This window comes from Rhamphochromis longiceps, linkage group LG20, assembly GCF_057381845.1.
Source record: "Rhamphochromis longiceps isolate RC_006_pf linkage group LG20, R_longiceps_female_GT1.1, whole genome shotgun sequence".
NCBI lineage: Eukaryota > Metazoa > Chordata > Actinopteri > Cichliformes > Cichlidae > Rhamphochromis > Rhamphochromis longiceps.
In genome coordinates, this window is record NC_140576.1 from 28,099,137 (window position 1) to 28,121,340 (window position 22,204).

The window sequence follows — 22,204 nt, forward strand, 5'->3', positions numbered from 1 at the left end:
AAAAAAAAAGCAGCAGTAGCTGAAGTGGGCGTTCACAACAGCTCAGCTCTGGCCTAGCAAACATGTACGCGTCCGACGTTTACCGACGTAACACCGGCGAGAAAAAATTCGAATAAGATGCCCGCTTCGATAGACGTTGCACCCGTTATGGCGTAATGGTTAAAGAGCTTTTCACAGCACTACTTGAGCTAGACAGTTGGCTAATTTATTAGCAATATTGGGATTTAAAAAAAAATCATAGGGGATGTAAATACTGGATGTCCACTCCCTCCTTCCATGAGTATACTGTGACCACTGTTTGGATGTAAATACAAGACTATTTTTAACCTAGAAGCCCTAAAGTCTGTCCATTTAAAGCACAGACCTCTATTACGTATTTGAGCAAACCATTTATTTATTTTTTCTTTTTATAGATAGCTCAATCTTCGCAGGTATCTTATATGACTGACTACAAGGTGGAAGGTGTCTTAGTGTTATGTAATACACATCTGGTACTTCGCAAACAGCGCATGCCACAATAAAACTACAATACCCACGAAGCACCAAGAAGACGGTTGACGTTAGATTACAATGGCTCATGGGAAAGTGGAAATACAAGAATTGTAAACGCCAACATTTCGTATGTACACATGAAAGTTGAATTATTCACGGGACCAAATATCTATATCTATCTTTTTAAAACGAACACATCAACAACTTTTGAATGTTCCCTTAACCTTAGTTAATACCGCCTTGCCCGGTAGCTAAAAAAACTACAACTCCCAGCAAAAGATTTAACCGGAAGTAGAGTCGAAATGTCAACAGATACATGGAGCTGTCGACATGAAACAGACGATCTTTTTTTAATTACAAAACGTAGCTTTAATGTTTAAAAAAGTCGGTTGAGGATGAGAGGCGTTATTGTTAAAGTCTTGTCCTTTTTTCTGTTGTTCGTAAGTTTTTGTGCGTCAGAGCGAGCAGAGAGGGAAAACTCACTTGCCTTGCATGAGAGAGATGACGATGGAGGAAATGTGAACCAACAGGACAATATTATAGCCGAGGAAGGGCAGTCAGTAGAAAACCATGAAACAGAACATGGTTCGAACCTCGATTCAAACGAATTACAGAAGGATGGGTCATCGGTCAGGTCAGAGACGGCAAAAACTAATTTCAGTACTCTCTCTGGATTAACTTGGCATATTGTACCTAGCTAGAAGTAGTTTCAGTAGTTTGGCTTGTACACGGTACAAGCCTAATCATTTTTTGTATGGATGCCAAATAAATATTATACTTTCTAATATTACAAGTACAAAAATACATAGACAAACATAATTTCACCAAAACAAAATCTGTATCCCATCTGTTTAAACTGGGTAAATGTTTTTATGTGCTCCATTCAGCTCTACCTAACTTAAACTTAGACTAGATCAAAATGGCAGCTGTTTAAATGCAAGACGTAACTGAGCCATATTGAGATAACTGACATAGTCACCTCTGAATCTAATCTGTCTGTCGCCTTGCAGTAAGTCCAATGACACCACCGACAACTACTACAATGACACCCTTCACTCAACAACAACTACTGTCAAGCCAACTACCCCGGCACCCCCAACAGTCAAGCCCATTCTGCCAGTGCAGACAGGGGTTAAGGCCCAAGAAGAAGAACAGTCCAGTGGGATGACCATATTCTTCAGCCTGCTTGTTATTGGTTAGTGTGTTTTCACCCATCACCGAATAAGTCTGACTCCATATTGTCTGTCAAGATCACTGTTTGTCTGAGCAAACAGGATAGACCAAAAGAAGTAAATTGTTTTACAGCAGGAAATCTGCATCTTGTGGTTAACAAAGCATGCATAATTCATCCCGTACCCATAATAATGGAGAACCAATTTAGTGTTTTATTAAATCAAGTTTGTAGATGGGGATCTAGGATGATACCAGTGCATATAGAGGATGTGGTTACACACTGAATGGACATGAAGTACCATCCAAAGTAGCCATTATGCACATTAGTCCACTATCTCGCTGTCAGATTATAAACCAAGATACTATCATGAATGACACATGTACTTACTATTTAGACTGATTTACACTGCGAAAGCATGCAGTTTTAGTTGTAAACTAAGAAAACATCTCATTGGTTTAAAGAAACATATGGAAAAAAATGTTTACTAAACTAGGAAAATGGAAAAATTATCTCAGAGAGCAGTTTAGAAGCCACATAGTTGTATATGTTGTAACGTTGCCTCTCATTACCTTGCTGCATGAATGAATTTGGCCTCGGGGTGATCGTGGCTCAAGAGTTGGCAGTTTGACTTGTAATCGGAAGATTGTCGGTTCGAGCCCCGGCTTGTACAGTCTCGGTCGTTGTGTCCTTGGGCAAGACACTTCGCCCGTTGCCTACTGGTGGTGGTCAGAGGGCCCAGTGGCGCCAGTGTCCGGCAGCCTCGCCTCTGTCAGTGCGCCCCAGGGCGGCTATGGCTACAATGTAGCTTGCCGTCACCAGTGTGTGTGAATGAGTGGATGACTGAACGTGTAAAGCGCTTTGGGGTCCTTAGGGACTAAGTAGAGCGCTATACAAATACAGGCCATTTAATTCAGCATTTCCCATATGACTAATAATTCAGGTTTAATCAGTAAATCTCTCCTGGATTCAGTGTCCAAGAAATTTAATTATTAAGAAATTTAATTGGAGCTCAATGGTACTCTTCGTCTCTCATTGACATCCCTGTGCATTTGGTTACTGGAAGGAAGGCAGCTTGAGAAAAGATGACAATACTGTAATATTTGGGAGACGGTGTGATTTTATTAACATGGATGTATGTTTCTCTTAACACTCACCCCCAGGTATTTGCATCATATTGGTGCACCTGCTCATCAAGTTCAAGCTGCATTTTCTTCCAGAGAGTGTGGCTGTTGTGTCCTTAGGTAAGTACTGCTTATGTATTATATTTGTAATTGCATTTGGCATCATACTAAAATTTTAACATCATAAGTGTATTTGTCCAAGTAATTAAAGTAGAATTTTATTTCTTGTTATCTGTCATATTTATGTTTACATTAATGGAGGTTCACCAAAAAAATTATATTATGTCAACATATTTCCATTTAATTTAAAAACCACCAACCAGGCCAGAAATTTGGGTGTAGTGATGGACTCAGACCTAAACTTAGAAAAACACATTAAGACAATATGATGTCTCAACAGGACCTGGAAAAACTAGTCCATGCATTCATCTTTAGCAGGCTTGATTACTGTAACAGCATCTTTACAGGTCTACCTAAAAAATCAGTCAGACAACTACAGCTCATTCAGAACTCTGCTGCTCGAGTCCTCACTAAGACCAAAAAAGTGGACCACATCAGTCCAGCTCTGAGGTCTTTACACTGGCTGCCTGTCCGTCAGAGGATAGACTTTAAAGTTCTGATGCTGGTCTATAAAGCTCTGAATGGTTTAGGACCAAAGTACATCAGTGACCTCCTGACCCAGTATGAACCTTCCAGATCCCTCAGGTCATCTGGATCCGGTTTTTTATCAGTTCCCAGAGTCAGAACCAGACACGGAGAAGCTGCATTCAGCTTTTATTCTCCATATATCTAGAACAAACTCCCAGAAAGCCTCAGATCATCTGAAACATTCAGTTTATTTAAATCCAGTTTGAAGACTCACCTGACTCAGCTGCATTTGAATAAAGCACCAAATTCGCATTGTTTTATTTTTAAGCTTAAATTTCAAAACTTATATTTTAACTACTGATTTTATGTACTGCTCCTTTTTTTCATCTTAAATCATCCTTTTTATTTGTTTTTGTTTTGTTATGTCTCTGTAAGACACTTTGAATCACCTTGCTGTTGAATTTTGCTATATAAATAAACTTGCCCTGCCTAATTTAGATAAAACACTTAGCCTTCAGACTTATCTGAATTTTAGCATTTTACAATGAACGTTCTGTAAGGAACTTTATTATGTCAAAGAGGGTAATCCTCAATTGGATATTAAGAGCTCATGGCAGTGCAGCCTCAGCCATCTAATGTTTGAACCTTCTGTTTGTGAGGAGCAGCCAAACAGAAGTAATTTTCCTTCAAATCGGTGTGGCCTTAAAGGCAGAAGAGCAGAAATGGCTTATTTCAGACAGTAGATGAATTGCACCAAAGCATATGGATTGTTTTAAACGTTGAGATGTCTTTGCATTCTTGTTAAAAACATGAGTCAGTAGCTTGTAGAAGAACCTTTCCAGCAAAAACTTGGAAGTAATTGATTTTTGTATAAATGAACAGTCTCTCGTAGCATTGTGGAGGAATTTCTTTACAACGTTGCTTCAGCTCATTGAATTTCGCTGGAATTTCTTCACGCACAGCTCTGTTAAGGATTGCAATCAGGTTGACATCTGAACTTTGATTGGGCCATTGCAGCGCCTTGATTCTTTTTTTCTTTTTTTTCAGCCATTCAGTCCTTTTCCATGAACCAATTTTGGCCAACCTTTAACTTTCATGTAGATAGCCACATATTTAAAGCAAAAATACTTTGGTAAACAGAGGAGTTCACAGTTGACTCCACAACAGCATGGTACCCAGATCCTGTGGCTGCAAAACAAGATCAAATCATTTTTAAAGAGAAGTGGCTTCTCCTGGCAGCTGTTAAAAGCAAGCGGTATTTGTTCAGTCTTTTTCTGACACGCTTCACTCAGGGCTGTAGTGTCTGAGATGTAGCACTTGGGTTAACATCCCAGGCTTCAGCTTTTATAGAGGTAACACACACTTGCTGATAAACAGTTAATCAGACATATTACCTCTTTTGTTGTACATGTACAATTACAGTAAAAGTCTATTCTATTCATTTTTATGTTCATTCTTATGGCAGCATTAAGGGGGGGGGGGGGGGTAATTCGTTTTTCACAAGACTTCATATATTACTCATATGTTCTATACACACAGAGAGACTCAATTTTCTTCTGTGTTATGCAACAAAATGAAACAAAGGGTAGACGACCTAAGGGAAATCATTTTTCTTTAGGTTGTCTGTGTGATTTAAGATGAGCAAACACTAACTCATTGGTGCCATTTGCAGCCTTATTCAATATTTAAGAAGTACTTAATTTAAAAAAAAAAAACCAAAAAAAAAAAACAAGATGTATTTCATTTTTCTCCTGAGGTGCAGCTTTGCTTCCTCTGTGCAGTCGATTTAGGTTAATTCTCGTTCTAATTCTCTCCACCAGCTTCCTCTTTACATGTCTGTGCAGTTACACTCGCTATAATTCAGTGACACCCATCTGTCTTCACCCTGAAGGCCTTTTGCTTTTGCACGACCTGCTTGCTGCATATAAGACAGGCCTCGTCACAGGGGACTCTGCTGAAGAGAGATAACACACTGCTTACAAATCAGAAAAGGCTGCTTTTCCTTCCTCATCACTTCCTTTTTCCCCATCTATTCTTTGTATGTCTTCCTCTGCACTATCACTCTCCATCTGCCAATATATCTAGAACTTACACACAGCTTTGAGGCTCGTGTTTAATTTCTGTCTTCATCTTATCTATCTCCTTTTCTCGACTCTTTACAAAGCTTTGTGTTTCATCACCCTTTTAATTAATGTTCTGCTGGGTTGTGTAGAAAGAGAACTGAAGCCCCAGCAGGATGTTCTCAAAGACAAAAGTATAACCATAGCTCTTTTAAACAAGTTATAATTGAACTATGATGACATTTATGAGGTATTTACTGTAAACCACTAAAATAGCATGTGTTGCGTGATTTTCATGAAATTAAGTAGTAAACTTTTTTTTTTTTCAAACACTGGTATTTCCTTACTCTTTCCAGGGATTCTAATGGGAGGCTTCATTAAGATCATTGAGTTCCAGGAACTGGCCAACTGGAAGGTATAGTTTTACTGGGTTTCAACATGTTTTTTTTCTTCTGTCAGCACTGCACTTGGTCCAAATTTAAAATGTAGCTTTTTTTGGTTTTGATTACTTTAGCATTAGGTAAAATAATCACATTTGTCTACACTGCAAGCACACAAACAAATACACATATGCAGTGCATGTCCACAGCTTAACCCATAGCAACCTTTCTTATCTCCACGCTGCACTCACTGCTCTCAGATTCAAAATGTGTGGTTCTTAGTTTTGCTTGATTTTCTTAGAGTGGAGTAAAATAATTACATTCCCACAAACGCACAAAAAATATACAAAAGTATTCTCTAAAACCTTTGCCCATTTTATACTTTGGATAGATACAGTGATTGATCATATTTAGTGCAGTTGCATTCCTACGTAATGCACAGTCTTGTAACTTGTAATGCAACAAATTCCATAGAAAATCCCTTCCCACACCTGCCCAAAACATCTGCTTTCATTTTTCATCTTTGCGTCGTATTTCTTTCTTCTCTCATTCATTAATTTCCTGGTTCCTGTTGTCACAAATGTCATCATTCATATCATGCAAACTTTGTTATCGACCTGTGACATGCACCATTTTTGTGCTTGGTATGCCCCCCCCCCACAAGCCTTTTCCCCCCCGCAGTTCTCGGACCCTTTAATTAACATTCCCTGTTCTCTGCCAGTGAGTTAGAAAACAAGTGAACAGGAGAGGCACAGGGAAGGATATGCAGAGTGAAAGGGAGGCAGGAAAAGAGGACAGGTTATGCCAATGTTTCTTGCACACAGGGTCCCATTGTCTTTTAAGCTTGGAGCCCCCAGGGTATTGCTGAGTCATCTACATTAGTAACCAGAGCCCCTGGAGCCCCTTTCCACACATTGCCCCAGTCCTGTAAATCTCTAGACTGCTATGTCTGTATTTGTGTTTAAGTTGTAGCAAACAAGCCTGCTCTCCTGTCTATGTCTAGGCAGCAGTGACTTCAATAGTAGTAAAGTAATATGAATTACACTATGGCTTGCAGCTGCTTCTTTGCTGGAGCATGGATATGCTAAGTGGTTTATAGCCCATTTGAGACCTGAAAAGACCTAGGACACAATGCAAATGAATTATGTCTGACCTATTTGTTTTTTAAAAAGCTTCCGTGAAGCACGATGAAACCAGTTTGAAGTAAGATTGCCAGTGGCAGAACTGGGCTTCTGTAAGCATTTTTTTTTTTATTGTTTACTTTTAATTGCAGCTGTTTTGAAACTGTACATTTGTTTGTAGGTTTGTGCTTTATTTTTATAATTAATTAAAGGGATCTGTTCTCCCTGATCAATGTCTTTTGGTAGCTGCCTGTAAGGCTGGCGCCACCTCATCCAACTAGAGCATTTCTACAGCTGGCCCACTTGGTTAATCTCGCCAGCCTGGAGGACTGCCCTATACCCTGCCTGAAGGGTGTACAACTCCCTCAGGCAGCAGCATCCTGTTATTGCTGGATTTGCTCTTTCCTTTTTACCACCGATCTGCTGTCTTTGCTTTTGACAACTGAGCTTTCTATCTTCAGTGCACTCACTACAACCCACCATACAAAGAGAGCCTTTTCCTGTGTGCTTTTTTCTAGCACATGCAGGGAAGGCCTCTCTGTTTTTTCCTTATACTTACCTTCATCCCCCCCATCTCTCCCATGTTTTCTGACACAGATTGTGGACGTAGCATGCTGGTATTAAGTATTACAATCGTAGAAATTTGTCTCATCGCCAAAACAGAGAGAGATAAACAAGAATATTTGTACTCCAAACAAGACCTCTCTCTCTGTTTAAGCTTTTCTGTATTGTCCTATCTGGGCTTGTCACTTTGCTTCAGTGGCAGCAGTGGTGTGTTTTAGCCCCAAAGGGCTGCACATATTTTATTAGATGTCTCCCACGCCACGGAGAGAGAGAGCGACAGAATGAGAGAAGTTTTAATTGTGGTTTTAGGGGCTTTTTTGTGCTTTTTTTTATGTGGTGATTTCACCGGTTGTCAAAATCAAGCCTCCAGGGACCCTGTACTATAAATGAAGGTCTCTTCAACATCTGCACTCATATTTTTTGTTATCTCTCAACTCTCTTTTAACTGTGTTCTCTTCATCTTTGGCATTCATCTTTTCTCATTTAGTTCAAGCTCTGTATCAGCTCTTCTCCCGAGTATACCCATCGTCAGCTTTCTGGTTTTATCCATTTCATCTTTCCTTTCAGCTTCTGAAATCTCATTACTCCTCATCAGTCCATAACTTTCTCCAGTTTCAGGAGGAGATTGCAGTGCTATCTTGCCTAAAGTCTAGTGCTTTGTCAGTCAGTGTAAATGTAACGCCCAACAACATTTGTTTGTCCCAAAATTCTAAAGAACAATTCTTTCTCCTTTAGACTGTTTTATTTAACAATTTATTTAATTGTTTTATTCATTGATAAATATTATTTATTGCACTCCACTTTTAACCAGTCTCTTACCTGCAAAGTAATGAGAATCCTTTGAGGTATGTGTAGAGAAAAACCAATGTGTACTTGTTCAGTCCTCCCAGTTGGCATTTTTATTAGCATTAAAGGAACACGTGCATTGGTGCCTTGGGAGTACAGTGGTAGACGTCAGGTCGCAGTGCACGCATGGCATACTTTCATGTGTCTCTGGTGTTAATATTCATTCCTGAGCACCTGGCCTGAAGACTTCTGCTTGACCTAAATGTCGAGAGAAACTGGTAACCTGGAAGCAAGAGTTGGTCTACTTTTCCTGAAATTTGAATGTTTTGGAAAAACAAAGTAAGCAAGGGCATAGCCTTTTAGCATAAGCATACAGTACATCCTCCGCAGGCTGTCCTCAGTGCTTGACCCTCTGTGCTTGTAGCCATGGTTTTGTTGATATTGAGAAATTTACCGTCTGAACTAAAATGACTGCTCCTGCACCCACACGTTTGGTTTCTTTTTTTGTGGTTCTGTCTCATCTTATATCACTCCAGTTATACTCTTTTAATTCTAAATAATTACTTAGAAAGGGAAAAAACAAATACCTAAAAGCAGAAGATTATGCAAGAAGTTATGCCAGCATATTTTCAATTAAAATATGCTGGCATATTTTAATTGAAAAGTTCTTAAACCTTTTTATTAACTACTTAATAAAAATAAGTAGTTAATAAACTACTTATCGTGTTTGATAGCAAATTCTATAAAAATAGTGTCTCAAATGGTAAATTGGAGGATTGTGGAATGGGATTGTGTATGTGAGAAAAAAGTTACGCACTCAGGTGTTGCCGGCCTGTTGCAATACTTTCCAGGAAAGCCACATCAAGTGTGGAAATAACTGTCTAAACGTCCATCTGCTAATGGGGTTGTTGGGATTGAAATTCAGGTTCAACCAGCCGTCATGACAGGCTTTCATAATACAAAGAGGGAGATTGTTGACTGAGTGCTGTAAATATGGCTCTGCCTTTTTCAAACTTTCTAACAGAAGCAACCGCCGTGTCAACCGCTCAGAAATATAACTTGTGCATGAACATTTATTAATGCATACTGTGTGTTGACACACCCGTCCAAACACACTTTGGCTAACACAAGAACACACGGTGCATGATGCACAGACACATTGGCAGCTAGAGCGTAAGGCATGGGCACATGATGCCTGTGCCTGATCTTGGAGGCTGGCCCAGTTAGCTGAGAAGCAACAAAGATTGCATTATTTTGCTGAAATAATCAGAGAGCCAAGGTCCCTGTGTGTGTGTGTGTGTGTGTTCTTGTTTATATGAACGATGAGCTCACAGCCTGTTTACAGCATGTTGAAGTGAGCATGTTTAAAAGCTTCTATAGAATGGTGAGTTGCCTAATAGGAAGGCAGGGCAGGCGGTCCTTAGACAAATACCTGTTGTGTGTGTGTGTGTGTGTGTGTGTGTGTGTGTGTGTGTGTGTGTGTGTGCTCATTGTTGAGGAGTCGACATCCAAATTTGTTTTGTCAGATAAAGAGCTGTAACTATAACAGCTCAGGCAGTCCCCCTCGCCCTCACCGTTTCTCCTCCCCCATGACTCATTAGGTCAGCTGATGGTCACTGTACCGGCTTTCATGTGTCCGATGAATAATGTGGAGTGTTTGTTGAATGTGTAACCACAAGTTAGTGTTTTATCATTTACTGGCATGTACATACTTTTTGCGTTAACAGTATTGCTAAGAATTCCTGTTTAGATTAACAATGTCAAATGTGTAACAGTCCAAATTATTTAAGTGCTGTTTTTCTTTGACTAGCACAGTTACATTTCCCTTTAACGTTTTCAAATGTTTTCTTTAAATTTGAAACTATGACTCAATGCTTGCACATGTCTCACTTTACAGTAATGACACTTGCAATTGTACTTGTACCTCATCAGTTTGTTACTATTGACCTGCAGTTTATTTACCAATAAAATGTTTTGTTTTTTATTTTCCTAAAAGGAGGAGGAAATGTTCAGACCCAACATGTTCTTCCTTTTGCTTTTGCCACCCATCATCTTTGAATCTGGATACTCTTTACATAAGGTACGTGTGTGTATGAGGCTGGATTTACACAACCAGCACCCTCGTGTTCTTAGAACAGTACAAACCACCACATATATTTATAAAGGACAAAACTGACCTTTAGGCGTGACGGAATAAGATTCATGAGACCAAAAGTCTGAGCAACCCAGCAATAAGCTGGAGCCTTTTAGTATGTGTGTTACATTTACAAATGCAGTACCTACAAATCATTCAAAAGCAGCAAGAGGCTTAAGCAGGTCACCTGTTTGTGTTTTCTGTTTTGATAATTGAGTTTTTGCTCCCTTTGTTTTTATTTTATCAATATTTTATTTATTTTTTACATTATTAACTGGCTTCATTTTTTCCAAACAACTAAAAGGTCACAGTCTTTTTAGTTTTTTACAACTCTCTGTGAAATTATGCTATAATTTTTTTTGCTGGCAGTATCTAATACTTAACCTGCATGTTCTTGTGTCTTCAGGGTAACTTCTTCCAGAACATTGGTTCCATTACCCTCTTTGCTGTGATCGGCACAGCTATCTCTGCCTTCATAGTTGGAGGAGGCATCTATTTCCTTGGCCAGGTGATGTTTCTATTAATCTAGTAATCAACACAGGCCCGTGGCACACAGCCCTCATTCAGTTAAAGAGTATGTGACCTCATGATATAATATTTTCAATGTTCTGTCAAGGTTTTGTTAGTACAGGAAATGTTTAATGGGATATGCTCAAAAATAAATTATTGCTGCATCACCATTATCACTTTCTTATTGTACAAATCTGTAGCACTGATATCGACGTAATCAGATGTTTTCTTGCAGCTTAACAATCTGGGGTTTTGTTTTTTTGTTTTTTTTGATAACCCTCCTCACAGGCTGATGTTATCTATAAGATGACCATGACTGATAGGTGAGATTTTTTTCTAAGCATTTACTGTGAGCTTTCTTACTTCATTGTGATGGAATTTTTCTGTGTCAGATAAAACTTGGCTCAGTTTTGCTGACAGGTGTTAAGCCTAGTCTTGGACTAAACATGTATTTCACTGATGAAATCACATACTGAGCTGAGATCATTTTCTGCTAGTGTGAATTCTTTGAATTTACCATTTTTACATGAGCCACAAAAGGTCAAAACTTACTCACTAGTGTAACTTACTCACGTGGGAAAATTAACAAATTTCCCACGTGAGGGACTAATAAAGATTATCTTATCTTATTCTTTTTTTCCCCCTCTATTCTTAATAACACCCTCTTCCTACTTAGTTTGAACTGTGCCCTCTACATCTGAAGGGTTTGTCTTTTAGGAGTTCAAAGTAACAGGATAATCCACCTACCAGAGACATATCCAGTACAAACACAGCATGTTACTCCACACCCATGTGTTTTTTCTAGCAACTAGCACATTCCGGCAGTACTTTAGCCTACGTATTTTATTTGTTTTTGAATGAAACAAAGAAAATAACTCAGAAATAACTTAAAGGAGTTTACATTTGGGGGATTTTTTAGAATGTAGGGTACATAGCTCAATAGATTTTCTGATGGAACGTCCCAATACAGCCTCTTGACTTCTTGAGTAATTGCTCCATTTTTACACCTGTTTCTGCGGTTTTTTGTTTAGTTGGTTTTTTTGTCAGTTTTTTTTCCCAGGAAACTTTTGATAATCTTTTAATGTTTTATTTTCCTAGTACTAAAGTGTGCTACTTTGTATGCATTCGGACTCCTTTAAAGTCAGAGAAAGTAAAAATCATATTTCTTGTCTCCTGCTTCCTCTTATTTATTTTGGAAATGTTTTTCCTCTTTTACTGCCCACATGTGTTTGTGTCTTAATTTCTTTTATGAATGAAGTAAATCGTTCTCATTCCCTTCTACTTTGCTGTAGCTTTGCCTTTGGCTCACTGATCTCAGCCGTGGACCCTGTAGCTACCATTGCCATATTCAATGCACTCAACGTGGACCCAGTCCTTAATATGCTGGTGTTTGGTGAAAGCATTCTCAACGATGCTGTCTCCATTGTCCTCACCAAGTAAGGACACTCCTTCATGACTTGAATATTCTCCATTGCACACACTGGCACATTTACATTTTCCCAGTCTTTATCAAAAAGTAGGCCTAAGGACAGCATGCATAGAGTCTGCACTCTGCAGATGTTATACAAGGGTTAGATGTACAACACAACATAGCGTCTTAAAATCTAACAGCAACTGAGGCCAAATCCAAACTTCTGTTTTCATATTAAAACAGCTTTTTACATTGATCACTGTACAGATGAGGTTTATTTAATAACCTTGGCATGTAGGCACTACTAGCATGATAAAGCAATAGCTGCTGCTGGCATTGATAAGTTCAGCAGTCCCTGTAATTCTTTATCCATGCTGAATTAACCACTGTTAGTAGAGGGCTGATTTAATGTGTTTCTACTGGAAAAGTTCTATGTGACAGGGGCTTCACAAATCAAGGTATGACGAATAGTGAACATGGATGCTTCTAAAACTCTCTTTTTCTGTTTGTTCAGACTAAAACAATTTCTAGCTAATATGGGTCAGCAGGATTTCCAAAAGTCTCAATGTTTCAATTCTTAAAACACTTGACTGGATCCCATGTTTAATTATAGTAAAAATTGTTTCAAATGAAAACATATTAGTATGCCCAACTTGCTTGACTGTGATCACCTCATTAAGGTCCATTAAACTAGACACATGGGGGATAAGATATTTCTTGTGGCATTTTGTGGTCTGTAATAGACATTTACTGTGGCAGTCATATAACAACAAATAAAGATCCCCAAATGCTCATAGAAATCAGCAAAAAATTACATGTTTCAAAACATCACAAGTACTACACTTCTAAGATTACTTTCTTTCAAAGTAATTCAACATTTGTTACAAGCACGGACTGCTATTAGTTCATTCAAATTGCTTTTACAGGTACCAGTTAGACAAAATGCAAACAAATACTAGCTATAAAGTGGGATCAGAATAGCAGTACCTGCTTTTAGCTGAAATCATATTAGCCCATTACAGCACTTACTGAACTGCAGCTCTCCTGATCAGTTTAATTTTATTCAATCATATTGTTGGTGCATAAAATAAGCTTAACATTTTTTCCCATTTTGAAACAAAGGCCATTGAGTTCACGAAAGAAGAGAAGGAAATGCGATCATTTTAAAGTAAACGGTGGCATTTCATTTACAAGAAGACCATGAAGTTAACAGAATAAACATAAACATTAGCCATTGTTTATGTTCGGACACACTGGCAACCTGGCCAAGGTGTACCCTGCCTCTCATCCTATGGCCACTGTGATAGAGGCTTTAGCTCCTCCGCACAACCCTGCATTGGGTCTTGAGAGAGAATGGGTGGTGGATTAGGTAATAATGCAGTTATTACTGCGAAAATCTTCACAAGCATATTTCAAACAACTTGCTCTTACATCCTGTAAGAGGATGTATGAGCAAGTTGTCATTTTTCTAAATTGGGTGGTGTATTGCACTTTGAACAAAACAGGAAACAATAGCATGATCTGCCAACCACAAGAGTTACAATCTATATACAATCTATACAACTCTGTGAAAAATACATCATTAAGTAACACAATAAAGATCTACTGATGTATATGTATAAAATGCCTACATTTTCAGTATTTTTTTTAATTAAATTTCAGTTCAGTTTTCTTTATATAGCGCTTCATTCATAACAGCACTCAACTCAGGATCTCGGGGCATATGTATTTGTATAGCCTGCTGTCTCACGTTATAGTAAATACTGATGTTTGCAATAGTGAGGAGAAAAAAAACTATTCTAACAAGAAGAACATTCTTGAACCAAGCTCAGATAGGACAGCCACCTGCCTCGACCAGGTTACATGAGGAGAAAGCAAGGAGAGAGAGAGAGAGGGATATTTTTCATATTAAAACATATACTCATGTGCTCTTGTGCTGACTTATATTGTCCTCAAGGCTTAATTATTTGGTTGAGTGCAGTAGACCTCTTAAACACACCAACAGTAACACACCGGTGGCTTAAAATTTTGATGTCAGGCATTTTCCAACCTTTGAACTTGACCTAGTTTTTGCAGATGACTCATTTTGCTTTCATGGGTAAGACTGAAGAGGATAGAAATAGCAATATATTTTGATTTTATAGACATTAAATTACTGGATGTGAGCAGGCTGCCATCAAAATCGGGAAAAGGATGAAACCCAGTGGCTGGACGGCTGAAAGTGGTCAATGTCTGAACTTATCACTGAAGTTTGTCTTGGCACACCTTTAGATTTTCTTCAGAATATCTGCTACTCAGAATGTTTATCTAGTTTCTACTGTTATTATCTGCTTACTGACTACCTCAGACAGGCGACAGAAACTTGACAGACAAGTTTGACAGAAACAGTGTTCGGGTCTCCTGTTCACACACTAGCTTCAGTATCTGCACTCCCTTTATTGCTCCTTATCTCTCCTACTCACTACAGGATAAATGTGCAAAGTGATCTTAAGTATCCGGGTGTCTCTGAGGTCTAAATGAGTGCATAAATAATAAATAGGCTGACTGAGCAGCCCTGGCAGTGTGCTTATTGTTAGCACCCAACAAAGTGGTTTTCTTAGAAAGCAATCATGTAGTTTGGCCCAGCCATTTCCAAACGCCACGCAGAAGCTAATGCTTTACCTTGGAAGGCTGTTAATAAACATTGTGATTATAAATAGGATGTAAACTGTGAATCCAGCTAAACTAATATTTATGAAATACACAACATGCAACATTTTTGGTGCCAGCACCAAGATAATCATTTGTCACGCTATAAGAGATTTTGGTGTTTCTGGTAATCACAGATCACAGTAAATGTTTGGGAACTTTTGTCTTACAGTTTGTTTCTTATTGTGATGAAAATAAAGAAACAAGTTGAAATGTATGGTACAAATATCTCAGTTGAACCAACAGGATAGTTGCAGTATGCCTGCTCTCTCCAGCTCCTAATTTTGGTGGAGTGTTTCTGCCCTCTAGTGTCAACTGAAGATATTACGAGACTAAATGCATCACAGTGCCACTGAGATTTAATTTGTTACTTTCCTCCCTTTTTTGTTTTTCAGCACAGCGGAGGGTTTCTTTTCCCGCTCAGACAACTCCACGGTAACAGGCTGGGAGACTTTTCTACAAGCTCTGGGTTATTTCCTTAACATGTTTTTCGGTTCTGCTGCACTGGGAACCCTCACTGGACTCATCTCAGCTCTTGTATCCAGCCGCCATTCTCCTTGCATGTGTTTGTACTTTATATGTGTGAGAATTGTATTTTCTGGTCTGGCCTTATTTCAATTCCCTAACTTACTGAATCAGTTTCTGAAACACTTTGACCTGAGGAACACGCCATCGCTGGAGTTTGGGATGATGATCATCTTTGCCTATCTTCCCTATGGACTGGCAGAGGGAATCAAATTGTCTGGTGGGTCAATACAATCACATGCACATAATGAATACATGAATAGTTTTGTATGTTTGACTTTTCCTCTGACCTCCATCTCCCATCTGTTTCCACCTACAGGAATAATGTCTATCCTGTTTGCGGGAATTGTGATGTCTCACTACACCCATCACAATCTATCTCCTGTCACCCAGATCCTTATGCAGCAGACACTGCGCACTGTGGCCTTTATGTGTGGTCAGTAGATTCTCGCTTAGCATCCCAGTTCACCGCTGGCTGTCATTATCAGAAGTTTTCACTGCTTTCTTAACTTCTTTCTCCAGAGACGTGTGTGTTTGCGTTCCTCGGCCTCTCCATCTTCAGCTTCCCTCATAAATTTGAAATGTCATTTGTAATCTGGTGCATAGTAAGTTGTCTTTTATTGATGTCATTTTAATCTGTCTGCTTATTCCCACGGTAATCAGGAATGACAGCTGTTCTCTCTCTGTAGGTCCTGGTTCTTCTTGGCCGTGCTGTGAACATCTTCCCTCTGTCATTTTTGCTGAACTTCTGCAGGGACCACAAGATCACACCTAAGATGATGTTCATCATGTGGTTTAGTGGTGAGATGACATGACTAATGTGTTTCGTTAATTACAGGGCGTCATCTTTTTATTGGTGTCTAAACCACACTCATTACACTAACACAGTGCGCACATCTCCGGCTGCAAATGAAAGTAGAGTTTGTGTTATTCTGCAGCTGTTGTGGAAAATCGGTTGCGTTTATCACATTTTTGATAGAACATGGACTGATTTTAGCTTATCCTTATCAAAAGAATGTCTGATTTCTTTTTCTCTGCTTTATAATATAAAAATGAATTCATAATCGATGTTTTTTGGCTGGGTAAAACTTAGTGTCCCAGAACGCTGCTACATGCTGCATGTGAGATGCATCGTCAAGGTCAGAGGTCAAATTTTCTGAAATTCTTGTGAATGCGACAGCTAGTGAAAAAAGAAAAGCATCACTGAAGCAGCATTTTCTGTATTCAAAGATTAATATAGTCACTGACTTCTGTGTAGTTATTTAGAGATCAAATGAATATTTTGCTTCGACTTTATTTTTTAACTCGCAACAGAAGTGAATAAACCTGTGATTTCTGTGAGGTCGGACAATAAAATTTGTCGACTGCATCAAAAGTGCCTGTAGGAGTAACAAAGTACTGCTTAACAAGATGACTTCCAGTCTCAAGACTCTTTAGCAGCAAAATATTTTATCGTGATAATTTTGCAAAGAGTTTCTGAAGAATTGAAAACTGACCAGAACAAGCAGGCTGAGTGTTGTGGAATGCAGTCGGGGTAGTTGAAAGAGAGAGTTAGAGGAACACACCACTACAGCAAAGAGCATCTGAAAAAACGTCTCTAAAGATAGTCAGAAAATCTCTCCAGAAATTTCTGCTATGATGCTATCTATCGTGCTGAGGAGGTCTGAGTCTGTCATTGAAAATAAAGGTGGTATGAAGCACTGAAGCAGTAAACTTTTTTAGCAAAGACTTCACACTGTGGTGCCTGTTTAGTAAGTCTAAACTTCTAGTTTTTGATATAGCAGACAACCATTGTCCTACTGTTTTTGAACACAATAAACATCATTTAACTAAACAGAGACGTGCTCCTGTTGTATATCTTGTGCATTAAAACTAAAATGTGGAAAAAGTCAAAACACATCGAGCTTTATATGATAACCATTTCTTGTGAAAGCCATTATGCTAAATGTTTTCTTTTTCCATTCATTCTGCTTTTTTTCCCCCCTTCTTTGCTAGGTTTGCGAGGTGCTATTCCCTATGCCTTGAGCCTTCATTTGGGTTTGGAACCCATTGAGAAGCGTCAGCTAATTGGCACCACCACCATCATCATCGTGCTCTTTACCATTCTTTTCCTCGGGGGTGGCACCATGCCACTCATCCGCATCATGGACATTGAGGATAGCCAGTCACGGCGTAAAAACAAGAAGGACGTCAATCTCAGCAAGACACAAAAGATGGTAATGATTGAAGCACCCAGGGTTCTAGCACACGGGGGGCACACAGAGAGTTTGTTGTCTGTATTGGTACTAGCTGCGCCATCCTCTCATCTGCCATCGGGCTCTTTCTGCGCACTTCAGAGGGAAAAAACATCAAAGGGTTGATTGTGAAGGACACTGAATCAGTGAGGGGGAATGGACTGCTATCATAGAGATTCACACTTGAAAACACCAAACCTCTGACAGGCACAAATAGACCTTAGCCAGTGGCACTAATAAATTTTTTTTCCCAAATCAAGCTCTTGTGTTTAATATTTCAGTTAACTGTATTAGCTCTAGCTCAATATAATGGGTCATTCTTTTGAAGTAGATCCTATTATTGAGGTCATTTGAAGCTAATGGTGGTGTGTTTTCATGACTTGCATGTATAGTATTTGCATGTTTGATGTCTTCCAAAGCTAAGTGTTACCCCCTGAGGTGCTAGCTGCGAGATCTATCAAATCCCCATTTTTCCTTACGGGTCTCCAGCCCTCTTTGATGTAATTCACTCTTTGGTCCCTTTGCTCTTTCCCTCTCGTCTTTGTTCCTTCTGTGTGTGATCTTGACTCACCAGTCTCACCGCTTTTCTGCCATTTGAACTTTTTCCTGCGTTCATCTTTTTCTCCTCCTTGCGTTGTTGCCCCCTCTAATTTAATTGCTTTATATGTTTATATGACTTCAGCCTCTGTGCTCATCTTTCTCTACAGGGTAATACCATTGAGTCAGAGCAGCATCTATCAGAACTGACAGAGGAGGAGTATGAGGCTCAAATCTATCAGAGGCAAGACCTAAAGGGCTTCATGTGGCTGGATGCTAAGTACCTTAACCCCTTCTTCACTCGCAGGCTTACACAGGAGGTAAGCGAATCGGGGGGAAGTCTTTTGTGTGGCACATAAAGCTTAAAAAAACGATCACAATCCTTTGTTAATACTTTGTTATTTTCCAGTTGTCATGCTTTGTCCTCAGTCATTGGGATTTATCCACAATTAATATATATCTCACATTATCATGATGTATTTATTCATTGCGAGGGGCGTTTTGATTTGGATGAGAATCTGTGTCGTCAGGAAATGTGTAAAGATGCCTGCATGAACATTTCTGCCCAAGGGTTTATTCCTATATTTATATTTATAGTTTTCTGGGGGGGGGGGGTGTCATGTTATGTAGGGCTTTGTTTCTTGTATCAAAATGAAACTGTCATGTTTAGACACAGAAACAATAATCTAATAGAAATATTTGAGAAATATGTCTGAGCAATTCTGACAACTACTTGTGGTGAACAAGTGTCTAAATGTTTTTGCTTTAAGACTTCCAGATCTTTTGTTTTGTCCAGTTCTCTGCATCTTTGTGTGATTATTTCTGTATGTGCATGTTCGTTCTAACATATTGCCAAATTTTTGTGTGTCTGATGTGTTTTAACAGGACCTGTTACATGGCCGGATCCAAATGAAGACTCTGACCAACAAGTGGTACGAAGAAGTTCGACAAGGACCGTCGGGCTCTGAGGACGACGAAGAAGAAGCCGAACTTCTCTGATCACTTTCACTGTTTGTTTTTTTTTGTAAGCCAATTTATGGACATTGTGTGGGCTGTGGTTTGTGTGTCCCTCTGTGAAAATGAGCATACTTTTCATTTCCTCCACAGGAATGTGTGGAATGTGTCAAGTCACAGTCCGAGTAAAACTCACATTTAACACTGTAAAACTGAATGAGAAAAAACATGTTGTTACTTTGTAAAGAAATTGGCAGGATATCTGATTGTATGCACCATTGACATGTTGAACAGCAGGAAGAGAGTTTTGCTGATTCTCAGAAACTTTTCTCGTGTTTTTCTTTCTTTTTTTGAATGAATCTTTCAATCCAAGGGAAAACTCAAGTGATACTGTGATGAAAATGTTCAGTTCTAAAGCACCTTATCATTTCTATTTGTCCCTTGCTTAGTTAAAAGTACAATGGAAGTTTTAAAGATTGTGAGGGGGAAGATACAAAACAATGGCGCCAATGTTTATATACTGCCAGAGGTTTGAATAGCTATTCAACTGGATTTAATTCTCTCCAAGTCTCCACATTTTTGTTAATTAATTATTCTGAGTAAATTTTAAGCATATATATTGATACATATGTAATAAAGATTTTTAAAAAGGACCAAGTACCGGGCAACAAAAGAAATGCAGGAGAGAGTTAAAACTAGTTTAGCAGGTGGGATAAAACTAATAGTTAAATGCTAAATTCTAGACTATTGCTCTGAAAAATGGGAAATTGCTTTCATTTCTATGTATACTTTAGCTCTAAAAACAATTAACTTCCATGTGTTTATGCTGATTTGTGGGTAAGATTTCTGTCTCTACACTGTCTAAAAGTGGACCTTGTTCACAAAGTATTTCCTTTGATCCCGGGCACCAATGAATGTCAGATGGCAATGTCTTTTTTTTTTTGTATTTATTTGAAGAATATTTATGTGCCGTTTATGGATAATGGCTTCTATACAAGCTCTGTGAGTACCACAAGAATATAAAAATAAATAAATATCTCTCTCATATATATACACATATATATGTACACATATGTACACACATACATATAATATAACATAATATAAAAAATACATTCCGTTAATAATTGAATGCATTAGTACTGGAGTTAGGCGACCTACAGGGAGTGCAGAATTATTAGGCAAATGAGTATTTTGTCCACATCATCCTCTTCATGCATGTTGTCTTACTCCAAGCTGTATAGGCTCGAAAGCCTACTACCAATTAAGCATATTAGGTGATGTGCATCTCTGTAATGAGAAGGGGTGTGGTCTAATGACATCAACACCCTATATCAGGTGTGCATAATTATTAGGCAACGTCCTTTCCTTTGGCAAAATGGGTCAAAAGAAGGACTTGACAGGCTCAGAAAAGTCAAAAATAGTGAGATATCTTCCAGAGGGATGCAGCAGTCTCAAAATTGCAAAGCTTCTGAAGCGTGATCATCGAACAATCAAGCGTTTCATTCAAAATATTAACAGGGTCGCAAGAAGCGTGTGGAAAAACCAAGGCACAAACTAACTGCCCATGAACTGAGAAAAGTCAAGCGTGCAGCCGCCAAGATGCCACTTGCCACCAGTTTGGCCATATTTCAGAGCTGCAACATCACTGGAGTGCCCAAAAGCACAAGGTGTGCAATACTCAGAGACATGGCCAAGGTAAGAAAGGCTGAAAGACGACCACCACTGAACAAGACACACAAGCTGAAACATCAAGACTGGGCCAAGAAATATCTCAAGACTGGTTTTTCTAAGGTTTTATGGACTGATGAAATGAGAGTGAGTCTTGATGGGCCAGACACCTTCTTCAAGCTGTGGTACAGGAAGAAGTCTGCATCCTTCAAGAAAAACATGATCTTCATGCAGGACAATGCTCCATCACACGCGTCCAAGTACTCCACAGCGTGGCTGGCAAGAAAGGGTATAAAAGAAGAAAAACTAATGACATGGCCACCTTGTTCACCTGATCTGAACCCCATTGAGAACCTGTGGTCCATCATCAAATGTGAGATTTACAAGGAGGGAAAACAGTACACCTCTCTGAACAGTGTCTGGGAGGCTGTGGTTGCTGCTGCACGCAATGTTGATGGTGAACAGATCAAAACACTGACAGAGTCCATGGATGGCAGGCTTTTGAGTGTCCTTGCAAAGAAAGGTGGCTATATTGGTCGCTGATTTGTTTTTGTTTTGTTTTTGAATGTCAGAAATGTATATTTGTGAATGTGGAGATGTTATATTGGTTTCACTGGTAAAAATAAATAATTGAAATGGGTATATATTAGTTTTTTGTTAAGTTGCCTAATAATTATGCACAGTAATAGTCACCTGCACACACAGATATCCCCCTAAAATAGCTAATACTAAAAACTACTTCCAAAAACATTCAGCTTTGATATTAATGAGTTTTTTGGGTTCATTGAGAACATATGGTTGTTGTTCAATAATAAAATTATTCCTCAAAAATACAACTTGAGAGGTAAGTGACGGAAGTGATGTTGTAGGTGACGTCAGACGCCGGAGATTTTGGCGGAGAAAAAGCAAATGGTAGCATAGAGTTTAACAAAGGTTTTCCAAGCTTCAGTATTACCAAATATACTAATCAATTGTCATATAACTAACAACATCTATTTTATCATCTCTAACACCCTGGAGGACAACGGGGAGAGTTTAGACGCTCTCCAAGATTACATCGACCGCTGTTTTCAAGATTTAGTAATGCATAAGGCCCAGAGTGCATCTTCCCCGGCCAAAATCGAGACGCCGTCATCGAAGAGAAGTCGCCAGGCAGACTCCCCCGGTACAACATCGCCTGCCGGCAAAGACATCGCAGAAATCCTGGAGTCCATCGACAAGCGATTGTCCAGTTTCGATGCGAGGCTGTCCCTG

General features: G+C 39.0%; 1 protein-coding gene across 1 annotated transcript; it reads left to right on the forward strand.

The window, feature by feature from the left end:
• The first annotated feature begins 773 nt into the window (after positions 1 to 773).
• slc9a8 (solute carrier family 9 member 8) lies at positions 774 to 20,217 on the forward strand. Its single transcript, XM_085394233.1, has 16 exons — positions 774 to 1,126; positions 1,503 to 1,687; positions 2,827 to 2,907; positions 5,792 to 5,850; positions 10,283 to 10,366; positions 10,827 to 10,928; positions 11,219 to 11,253; positions 12,223 to 12,366; positions 15,425 to 15,566; positions 15,669 to 15,774; positions 15,874 to 15,990; positions 16,077 to 16,159; positions 16,244 to 16,355; positions 17,550 to 17,770; positions 18,496 to 18,645; positions 19,211 to 20,217. Exons 1-16 carry the CDS (start codon positions 888 to 890, stop codon positions 19,322 to 19,324), a joined length of 1,974 nt encoding a protein of 657 aa, XP_085250359.1. The 5' UTR covers positions 774 to 887; the 3' UTR covers positions 19,325 to 20,217.
• Positions 20,218 to 22,204: the final 1,987 nt, after the last annotated feature.

Coding starts and splice junctions, on each gene's coding strand:
- slc9a8 (XM_085394233.1), top strand. CDS start 888: ATGAGAGGCGTTATTGTTAAAGTCTTGTCCTTTTTTCTGTTGTTCGTA. Junction 12,367..15,424: donor GTCTCCATTGTCCTCACCAA/GTAAGGACACTC, acceptor TTTGTTTTTCAG/CACAGCGGAGGGTTTCTTTT. Junction 16,356..17,549: donor GTTCATCATGTGGTTTAGTG/GTGAGATGACAT, acceptor CTTCTTTGCTAG/GTTTGCGAGGTGCTATTCCC.